This window comes from Petaurus breviceps, unplaced genomic scaffold (assembly GCF_028583685.1).
Source record: "Petaurus breviceps papuanus isolate PSGF00001 unplaced genomic scaffold, PetGlider_PUasm1.0 90779, whole genome shotgun sequence".
NCBI classification, from domain to species: Eukaryota; Metazoa; Chordata; class Mammalia; order Diprotodontia; family Petauridae; genus Petaurus; species Petaurus breviceps.
The window spans coordinates 4828697-4840321 of record NW_027187344.1 but is presented as its reverse complement, the minus strand read 5'-3'; the positions used below and the strand labels follow the sequence as shown (position 1 = coordinate 4840321).

Genomic DNA, 11625 nt, shown 5'->3' with positions numbered 1-11625 from the left:
AAGGAAGGAAGGAAGGAAGGAAGGAAGGAAGGAAGGAAGGAAGGAAGGAAGGAAGGAAGGAAATAGTATTATGTACCAGACACTATGCTAAGTGCTAGGGATACAAATTTTAAAAGCAATACAGTCCCTGTTCTCAAGGAATCTTTATTCTAAAAGAAGAAACAACACATATAAGGGGATATTGACCAGGGAAGTATGTTTTGGTCAGGAAAACCACAAGGTTAATGAATGGAGTCACAAAACAATTGACTGACATGTCGTTTCCAGGAGCCATAGTGTGGTACTGTTGATATGATTACTGGCCCTGGAGTTGGAGATGGAAAGCAGAGAGGATGATGGGTATGCCCACTGTGGCACGACATGAAGATGGAGCAGTAACAGACTAGGTACGGGTCAGGCTCATTATGGTGATTACTCATCAGCAAGAAGCCCATGGCCCCAGAGGAAAGCAAAAGTTAGAGTAAGATTGTGAGAAATGATTATTTCTCTCTTGCATTTAATAACTAATTATTGAATCAGAACCAAGGAGTTTCCCCTTTTCTACTTCCTCATCCAGAAACCAACTAGTGTGGGAAATCTTAGGCAGAGGTTTACCCAGGTCAAGATCTAATTATACAGTAAAAGAAATTCTAAGCTTGGGCTGTTGTAAGGTAACCCAAATCACATGCCACCTGATTTGGAGCCCACCATTAAGCCCCTTTATATTTGTCTTTGTCTTTATCCTAAACCCTGTAACTGCTTGTAGCAGCTTAAAGGCTTATCACCCAACGCATAGTCCCCAGCTCCCTTATCTTTCCCTGAGTTAGTACTTCCCTAAATCAGTAAGCCTTGAAATAGCATTTCATGTAAGGGTTATGGTGCAAGCCTGTATAGAGATCATGGGGCAAGTCTATCCCATGCAAGAGACCACCCTGTTCTGGAATGCTGACCCAGCAAGATCCTCCACCCAGAACACTGACCAAGCAGGGTCCCCTTTCACCCTTCACCCAGAACATGACCCTGGCCTGTTCCATGACCCCAGCCTGTTCTGGGAAATTCCACTCCCCCTGTGCCCTCTACCCTCTACCCTCCACCCTGTTCTGGGTGGGACCCCATTACATGGAGGGTCCTGGCCTTGCACCCTTGCACCATGTTTCCCAAATTAGCCCTGAGCTATAGATCCAACCAATGGCTGTTCTTGGCTTTTATATGTCACTGCTTATACAAGCTCCCCTCTCCAATTGTGGTTTTTGTGGTTTTTGCCTTTATAAACTCAGCCTGTACCCCCAATACAGGGCTACCTGATTTGAGTGTATACTCCAGGCAGTTGTGCACTTGATCAATAAATCCACATCTAGGGTGGCCAGGTAGCACAGTGAGTAAGAGCACCGGCTCCAGTGTCGAGATAACCTGGGGATCGAATCCGGGCTCAGACACTTAGCACCCACCCAGAAACACCTGGCCGTGTAACCTTGAGCAAGTTACTTAACCCCAATTGCTTTAAAAAAACAATCCACATCTAAATTTATTTAAAACCCAGATCTTGGTCTCACTCACAGCTAATGGGTACTTTCTGGTTCATTACATTTGCTCAACAGGTCTGGGAAAATACAGAAATTCCCTTTTGTCAGACAGGTGATAAGGAGATTGGTAAGGGTCTTTGACCAAGATTTGGGTGATTCAAGTCACATACCCCAAGACTCTCACTGTAATACAGGCCATTCTGTCATTGTAATATTCATTTTCTCATTAATTGTTAATCAATCAAAGTTAATTACCATCCTCTGGAACACTTAGTCTTCAAAGGGCATATAAACTGTAAATCCACTGCCATTAGTTTAAGAGAGAAGGCCAAATGACCATTGTTTTATTAAAAAATAAGCAGGCCTTATTAACAAAAACAAAATTAAATTACCTGGAAATTATGTCTCTCAAACCTTTTTAAATGCTACAATATGTAAGGATGAATGTCAATGTGGGTAATATTTAAGCTAACAGAAAGAAAAAAAAAAGAACTTCACTCGCATCAGGGAGAGAGACATATTAAGAAATGAAGGTTGTGTGTGTGTGTGTGTATTACATGTCAAAAAAAATTAAGAAAAAACGAATCTTGTGATGAACAAATTGCAAACACAACTGATGGGAGGTAAAAAGGCAGTTAATTGGGTGGCCATATTTATCACAAGATAATAAATTTGAGGGGCATGGCCAATCTCAAAGACCATTTACCAAGTCATAGGGTGGCTGTGAGAGCCCCACATCTGAAATACATTTCCCCTGACAGAAAAAAGGAGCCAGGTTTCCCAACCAGCCAGCTCTAAGGTCAAAGTTGCACATATGAAAGGCAGACATGGTTATCAAGTTCTAATTTGTGACTCTCTACTTAAGGCAGGAATAGAAAGGTTGGGAGAGAGCCTTATTCTAAGAATACTTTGCACAGGGCCATAGCTTGACTATAATACCTGTGAGGCTGTTTTCTTGACTTTGCCCCTCACTCCACTACACCCATGTAGATGTGGCATGCACACACAAACACATATTGTAATGTTAATGGAATAGAAAGATCTTCCCTGTCTAGTAATAGGCCTATGTGACCTGGAGCCTGGGTCACATGGAGTTAAGAGTGGGAGGAGCTTATCCAATGGAATTTTAACTGAAATAGAATGTTGGGGAGAGAGACCTTGCAGCATGTGAGAGGCAGAGCAGAGAGTGAGAGCACACAGAGTTCAGAGAAAGAAGCAGCTTGAGTGGGTGGAAGGAGGAACTAGTCTAAGGAAACTTGTTTGAAGAGAGGTCTAACAAATAAGAATGCCTAAGATGTCAGAGCTCTCTGGAACCATGATAATCAATAACTTATAAAATATTACCTCCTGGTATTCTAATCCAGATAAATACTTTGGTTTTGCATTTAATAAGCAGTTTATTATATTTTGCAAATTTACCCTAGAAATAGCAGCTGCTACAGGTATCGCATTGGCATTATACATATATACACACTTAAAGGGAACTGAGAGAATGAGTATTTCTGTTATATGAATGATCATAAAATAAATTACTACAGATAAAAGTACTGGTGAGGAGAGAGTTGCAAAATAATTCAAAGTCCTGCATACATCCTCAGCTGGTTGGCCCCCAGACTCTGGCAAAGGGCCAAAGAGAACCAAAGGGTGGGGAAAGAGAGGGGAAGAGCCAAGATGACAAAGGCAGTAACTTGCCTAAGCTCTCCTCCAAACCCCTTTAAATAATTCCATAAAATAATTCCTAGAGCAACAGAACCCACAAAATGAAGGGGCAAAATAAATTTTCAGCCAAACACAACTTAGAAGGTCAGCAGGAAAGGCCTGTTACACCTGGATGAGAGTAGAACGCAGTCCAGGGCAGGCCACACCAGTAAAGACTGGGCCCCAGCAAACCAGGAGCAGGCCTTGGGAGCCACTGAATCAGTAACAACAGCAGCTACTTCTGGAGCTCTCAGCACACAGATAGTAAAGGGGTCAAACAACTGATAAAAAGGAGATGACAAGGGCTTCTTTGCTAGTATTGAGGCAGGATTCTGCTGCTTTGCCCATACTTGGATCTAGGTTATAGTCCTGGGTGGCAGTCCCAGGGCAAGGAGGAGCCCTACCACAGCAGAGCTTGTGGTTACAGTGGAGCAAGGACCCTCCTTACAGTTCCAGGGCAGAAAAGAGTGCTTGTGGTCACTCACAGACCAGAACACAGGCCAGGAGAGTAGTAAACATACCTCTCCTTAGATCATACCACCTTGGAAGAAATGAAAACTTACAGGTTCCTAGAAATATCTCTGAAAACAGCTACACAAAACCCCTGAAGCTTGAGATAGTATGTCCTTCTTACTGGAAGCAGAGCCCATCTCTAACAAAGAAATAGGCTGGGAAAATGAGCAAAAAAAAAAAAAACAGAAAAAATTCTGAACATAGAAAGTTACTATGGTGATAAGAAAGATCAAAATATACACTCAAAAGAAGATAACAAAGTCAAAATTCCTACATTCAAAGCCTCTAAGAAAAATGGGAATTGGTCTCAGGCCATGGAAGGGCTGAAAAAGGATTTTGAAAATTAAGTAAGAGAGATAAGAGGAAAGATTGGGAAAAGAAATGAGAATGATACAAGAAAATGATGGAAAAAATGAGTCAACAGCCTGGTAAAAAGATACACAAAAAATACTGAAAAAAAATAACACCTTAAAAAACAGACCAAGACAAAAAAGAAGTACAAAAAGCCAATGAAGAGAAGAATTCCTTAAAGAGCAGAATTGGCCAGATGGGAAAAGAGGCACAAAAATTAACTAAAGGGAAAAAAAAACTCCAAAAAAATAGAATTGGCCAAATGGAAAAGGAGATACAAAAACTCACTGAAGAAAATAATCCTTAAAAATTAGAACTGAGTAAATGGAAGCTAATGACTATTTCAGAAATCAAGAAACAATAAAACAAAACCAAAAGAATGAAAAAATTGAAGACAATGTGAAATATCTCACTGGAAAAACAACTGACCTAGAAACAGATCAAGGAGGGATAATTTTAAAATTATTGGACTACCTGAAAGCCATGATCAAAAAAAATAGCGTAGACATCATCTTTCAAGAAATTACCAAGGAAAACTGCCCTGATATTGAAGTAGAAACTGAAAGAATCCACTCATCACCTTCTGAAAGAGATCCCAAAATGAAAACTCCCAAGAATATTATAGCCAAACAGCCAGAAAGAAACAATTCAAGTATCATGGAGTCATAGTCAGGATAACACAAGATTTAGTAGCTTCTACAGTAAAGGATCGGAGATCTTGGGATATGATATTCTGGAGGGCAAACAAGCTAGGATTACAACCAAGAATCACCTACCCAACAAAACTGAGTATAATCCTTCATGGGAAAAAATAGACATTCAATGAAATAGAAGACTTTCAATGATTCTTTATGAAAAGACCAGAGCTGAATAGAAAATTTGACTTTCAAATACAAGACTCAAGATAAGCATAAAAAGGTAAACAGGAAAGGGAAATCATAAGGGACTTCATAAGGTTAAACTGTTTACATTCCTACACAGAAGATGATACCTGTAACTCATAAGAACTTTCTCATTATTAGGGCAGTTAGAAGGAGTATATCTAGACAGAGGGCATGGGTATGAGTTGAATATGAAGGGATGAGAGCTAAAAAAATAAAATTAAAGGGTGTAAGAAGAATTTACTGGGAGAAAGGGAAAGGGAGAGGTAGAATGGGGTAAATTATCTCACGTAAAAGAGTCAAGAAAAAGCTTTTATAGTGGAGGGAAAGAAGGGAGAGGTGAAAGAAAGGGAGTGAACCTTACTCGCATCAGAATTGGTTCAAAGAGGGACTAACATACACACTCAATTGGGAATAGAAATCTATCTTATCCTACAAGAAAGTAGGAGAGGAAGATGGGGGGAGATGCAGTGACAGATGGGAGGGCAGATTGGGGGAGAGGGTAGACAGAAGCAAAAACCTGTTTTCAGATGAAGTATTCAAAGTTATCTATAGCCATATTAAAAAAAATATTCTAACTCACTATTGATTGGAAAAATGCAAATTAAAACAATTCTGAGTTACTACCTCATACCTTTTAAATTGGCTGATACAACAGAAAAGGAAAATGATAAATATTGGAGGGAATGTAGGGAAAATGAGACATTACTGCACTGCTGGTAGAGTTATGAACTGATTCAACCATTCTGTAGAGCAATTTGGAACTATGTCCAAAGAACTATAAAACCCTTTGACCTAGCAATACCACTTGTATCTCAAAAGAGATAAAAAACAAAAAGTGGGAATTGAGGGGATGCCCATCAATTGGGAAATGACTGAACAAATTGTGCTATGTGATTATAATGGAATATTATTTTGCTATAAGAAATGATGAGCAGGATGCTTCAGAAAAACCTGGGAAAACTTACATGAGCCGATGCAAAATGAAATGTATCATGTACAAATTAACAGTAATATTGTAAGATGAACAGCTGTGAATGACTTAGCTATTCTCGTCAGTATAATGATCTAAGACAACTCTGAAGGCTTTCTGATGAAAAATGCTATCCCTAGACAAAGAACTGATGGTGTCTGAATTCCCCAAGAATGTCAAGAGATTGGATATAGGAGGTAGGAGAGAATGAGAAGTCAAGGATAACACTGGGAGGATGGTGATATCCTTAACAGTATGAAGCATGCATTTTTTATTTTTCTTGATGGGTTTTTTTTCAGTCTCTGTTTTCTTTCACAACATGACTAATACAGAAATGTTTTGCATGACTACACATGTATAAGCTATATTGAATTACTTGCCTTCTCAATGTAGAGGGGCAGAGAGGGAAGGAGGGAGAGAATTTGGAGCTCAAAGTTTAAAAATAAATGCTAAAAAGTGTTTTTACATGTAAGGGAGGAAAAATAAAAATACTAAAAAAAACCACCCACCAAATAAAGTCAGTTCTAAACAAAACAAAAAAGGAGGGGGGAAAGGAGAAAAAAGCATTTATATAGTACCTACTATGTGCCAGGCACTGTGCTAATCGCTTTATAAATATTTTCCTCTTTGATCCTCATAACAACCCTATGAGCTATCTGTTATTATCCTTATAGAGGTGAGGTTAAGGGACTTGTTCAAGGTCACACACAGCCAATAAGCATCCACAGCCACATTTGAACTCGTCTCCCTTACTCTAGGCCCATTCCTCTATCCACTGCACCACATCACTTCCTCTATGGAATTCTTAGGGCATCTTTAAAGGGGATAAATATGATAGCATAGAAAGTAAGTCAGTGTGTCTTCCCTTCTTGACATGAGTAATGTCATGTTAGAATGTCACAATTCAAAGTGTAAACAGGCAGGTATGTCTAACCTTTATGTTTTACCTTTCTTTCTCCCAAATTCTTATGGAAGGTCAATGAAAAGATAAAGAGTCCACTGAAGTCAATGACAGACTTGCAGTTCAGAAAAACTCAATTCTCCCTCCCATGGAACACAACAAAATGGCCCCAAGGCTAATGATTGTAAATGAATTAATTCTCTTCTAAAGGCTGTGAGTCTCTATGCTTATAGTAGGACTTGGGAGAAATGGCTTATTTCCCAACCCCGACTTATCCCATGGAGACACACTTCTCTGTACGCCAACTAAAGCTTCTCCATGCCTAGGCTTGTACCAAAATGTATAAGAAAAATAATTAACATTTTTGTTGACTTGTGTGGATAAAATAGTGAGCTTGTAATCAGAAGGAATTGAGTTCACATCCATCTCCTTGCCAAGATAAACCCCTCTACCTACCCAAGTGACCCCCATCTTCTCCAGCAGATTCTATAATTCCTACTGTCTCTTATATTCAATCTCTCCCTGCCTACTGGATGCTTCCCTATTGTCTACAAATGTGCCCAGGTCTCCTCTGTCCTCAAAAACCTCTCACTTGATCCACCTATGCATGCTAGATATGGTCCCACATCTCTCCTCCTTTTTATGCCCAAACTCCCTAAGGAAATTGACTGATTGGTGCTTCCATCTCCTTCCTCTTACTCTCTTCTTAACTCACTGAAGTCTGGCTTTTGACCTCGTCATACTGCCTAAGCTGCTCTCTCCAAAGTTACCAGTGATTTCTTAAATCTAATGGCCTTTTCTCAGTCCTCCTCGTTGACCTTTCTGAAGCCTTTGCCACTGGTGATCACTCTCTTGTCCTTGGTACCCTCATCTCCCTATAGTTTTCTAAGACACTATCTAACCTGAGCCTTTTCCTGCCTTTCTGATTGCTTCTTCTCATTCTCCTTTACTGCAACATCATCATCCAGGTCACATCTCGCCCAGGTTACAACAGGGCTCCTTTCTGCCCCCTCTTCTCCCTCTACACCGTTTCACTTTGTGATATCATCAACTCCCATAGTTTCAATTATCATTTCTATGCTGATGCTTCTCAGATCTGCTTCTCTAGTCCTAACATCTCTCCTGACTTCTAGACTCCCATTAGACATCACAGACGGGAGGTTTCATAGATGTCTTCAACTCAACCTGACCAAAATGGAACTTATTACCATTCTCCCAAAACCCTCCCTTCTTCATAATTTCCCTATTACTGTTGAGGATATAACCATCCTCCCAGTATTATCCTTGACTTCTCATTCTCTCTTACTTTCTATATCCAATCTCTTGCCAGGTTTGGTCAATTTAACCTTCATAATATCTCTCACATACTTCACCTCCTGGTGCAGGCCCTCATCTCCTCATGCCTAGATATTGTAGTAGCCTCCTGACTGGTCCACCCCTACCTACCTTTATAACCCTATCCCTTATCACAGTGTTTGGCATAGAGATGGTGTTTAATAAATGCTGATTGATTACTAACTAAAGCAACTTTAATTCTCTTAGTCTCAGTTTCCTCATTTGTAAAATGAGAGTAATAATACCTCCTAGGCATCAAATATTAGGATCAAGTGTAACAGCATATCTAAAGTAATTTGCAAACCTTAAAGCGCTACTACTATTATAAAATAATATTATAAATATTTTATATAATATTTTTTGTATTTTATGTAGTGTTATTAAACATTTAATTTAATATTATTAAAATATTAAATATAGCTTTGTTAAATAATATTATTGATATTGTATATAATATTCTATATGTTTATATGTATATAAATGTATTATAAATATAATAAAATTATAAAAGCACTATTATTGCTGTTATCAGTTATGATGATGATGATGATGATGGTGATGATGAATGCTTACCTGATTTCCTTAGTTGGTAATGCTCCCTTCCTCAAGTTATCTTGAATCTGTCTCTCTGTACATATGTGGTTTCCTGCCAGTAGAGTGAGTTCCCAAGGTGATCCTTTCTGAGTGTCAGTCTCCCCATCCACAAAACAAGAGGGTTAGACTTGAGACCCCAGAGCTCCCAGCCAATTGTGTGTCTGTGATTCTACAACTTTCAAGTTCATTCCATAGCAACAAAAGAATCTAATAAAGCATTGATATGAATAGGTCCTTGAACTTGCTTTAGAGACAGATGATTATAATAACTAATGTATTTTTTTGGTATGGTTAGCAGATGTCCAAAGTACTCAAAAGAAGTTTGTCCCCTTAACACATTTAAGCTATAGTCTTGTTTATATCTAGATTTGGAGTAACAAATGCTTTTCTTACCTTGCACAAATTTTGACCTGAGATCACACCCTTGTCCAAATTAATTATAAGTTTTATACCTTGGTGGCCAGACTATTGCAACTTAAACACCTTAACTGCCATCTCTCATTTCCTCATTTGCTTTGCCAAGGAAAGCAACATGAATGAATCTTTGTTTTCCCTCTGGGTTAGAACACTTGCCTTTTTGAGTCATATCTTTATTGTTGTCAAAGGTCATAACTAAAACAAACCTTTTCCTTACCTATATACACCTAGACAGGCAGCCAACACCAAAATTACCCAAAGCCAGCGCTTGGAATTGTTACTCAGCCATTCTGCAAAAAAGAAATCACAGATTATTTAAGGCCTACTTTGCCAATCTAAGAATCATCTAACTCCAGACCTTTCTTTTTTTTAAATCAAATTCTTTATTAACTTCTAGTTTACATCATTCATTTCTGCAAGATTTTGGGTTACAAATTTTCTCCCTGTTTTTCCCCCTACCTACCACCACAAAATAGCAATCCCACTGGATATCCCCTCCTCCAATCTGCTCTCTCCCATACCCTCTTTGACTTTCAAGTAGGGCACGGTGGATCTCTATGCCCCAGTGCCTGTATATCTTATTTCCCAGTTACATGTAAAATAATATTAACAATAGTATATATATATTTAAACATTTGATTTTAAAGCTTTGAATTCCAGATTCATTTACTTCCTCCCTTGTCACCCACCCTTACTGGGAAGATAAGCATTTCAGTATAGGTTATACATGTGTAGCTAATGCAAAACATTAACATACTAGATATATTGTAAAAGACTAACTATATTTCCCTCCCTCCTATCTCACCTCCCACTTGTTCTATTCTCTACTTTGATCCTGTCCCTTTTCAAAAGTGGGTGCTTCCAGCTTCCCTCCCCTGCAGCCTCCCCTCCCTTCCATCACCCCTGTCTCATCCCCTTCCCTCCTACTCTCCTGTAGAGTGAGATACCCTATTTAGTATGTATGTCATTCCCTCCCTAAGCCAAACTCAATGAGAATAAGGTTGACCCATTCCCTTTTGCCTTCCTGTTCTTCCCCTCCATTGTGACCATTTTTCCTTTCCTCTTCTATATGAGATAGTTTACCCCATTCTGTCCCTCCCCATCTCCTCTCATTATATTCCTCTCTCACCTCTTAATTTCACCTTTTAAGTATCATCCCTTCCTATTAAATTGGTCCTATGCCCTCTATCTATGTATACCTGTATACATATATACATACATTCATATATTCATATACCCATATACCCTCCTGTATAGACACATATATGTATGTATACACACACACACACACACACACACACACACACACACACACACACATATATATACACACGCACACATTTCTATTCCCTTCAACTATTTTCACACTGAGAAAAGTTTCATAAGTTACAACTATTGTTTTTCCATGTAGGAAAGTAAATAGTTCAACTTTTAAAAGTTCCTTATGATTTCTTTTCCCTGTTTACCTTCTCAAGCTTCTCTTGCTTCTTGTATCTGAGTGTCAAATTTTCTATTCAACTCTGGTTTTTTCATCAAGAATGCTTGAAAGTCCTCTATTCCACTGAATGACCATATTTTCCCCTGAAACATGATACTCAGTTTTGCTGGGTAGGTGATTCTTGGTTTTAATCCCAGCTCCTTTGACCTCTGGAATATCATATTCCAAGCCCTTCAATCCCTCAGTGTAGAAGCTGCCAGATCCTGTGTTATCCTGATTGTGTTTCCACAATATTCAAATTGTTTCTTCCTGGCTGCTTGTAATATTTTCTCCTTGATCTGGGAATTTTAGAACCTGGCTATAATATTCCTAGGAGTTTTCTTTTTGGGATCTTTTTCAGGGGGTGGTGGGTAGATTCTTTCAACCTCCATTTTGCCCTCTGGTTCTAAAGCATCAGGGCAATTTTCCTTGAGAATTTCTTGAAGGATGATTTCTAGGTTCTTTCTTTGATCATGGTTTCCAGGTAGTCCAATAATTTTTAAATGATCTCTCCTGGATCTGTTCTCCAAGTCAGTGGTTTTTCCAATGAGATATTTCACAATGCCTTCTATTTTTTCATTTGTTTGGATCTGTTTAATGGTATCTTGATTTCTCATAAAGTCACTAGCTTCCATTTGCTCCAATCTAATTCTGAAGGAATGATTCTCTTCAGTGAGCTTTTGAGATTCTTTTTCCATCTGGCAAATTTGGCTTTTTAAGGCATTCTCCTCATTGCCTTTTTGAGCCTCTTTTGCCATTTGAGTTAGTCTATTTTTTAAGGTGTTATTTTCTTCAGTCAGGTTGTTGACTGTCATTTCATAATTTTCTTGTATCGTTCTCATTTCTCTTCCCAATTTTTCCTCCACTTCTCTTGCTTGGTTTTCAAAATCCTTCTTAAGGTCCTCTATGGCCTGTAACCAGCTCAGATTTTTTGGGAAGCTTTTGGTGCAGGAGTTCTGACTTCATTGTCTTCCTCCTGTTCC

The 11625-nt window shown here is 38.8% G+C and overlaps 1 protein-coding gene across 3 annotated transcripts in view; it reads right to left on the bottom strand.

Moving 5' to 3' along the window:
* ABO (ABO, alpha 1-3-N-acetylgalactosaminyltransferase and alpha 1-3-galactosyltransferase) overlaps positions 1-11625 on the bottom strand; it is a 65623-nt gene that overhangs the window by 22496 nt on the left and 31502 nt on the right. For all 3 annotated transcript variants that reach the window (XM_069069254.1, XM_069069256.1, XM_069069255.1), the window contains exon 2: positions 9383-9455. In XM_069069254.1, the coding sequence (XP_068925355.1) occupies positions 9383-9455 (73 nt within the window). The remainder of the gene's footprint in view (positions 1-9382; positions 9456-11625) is intronic.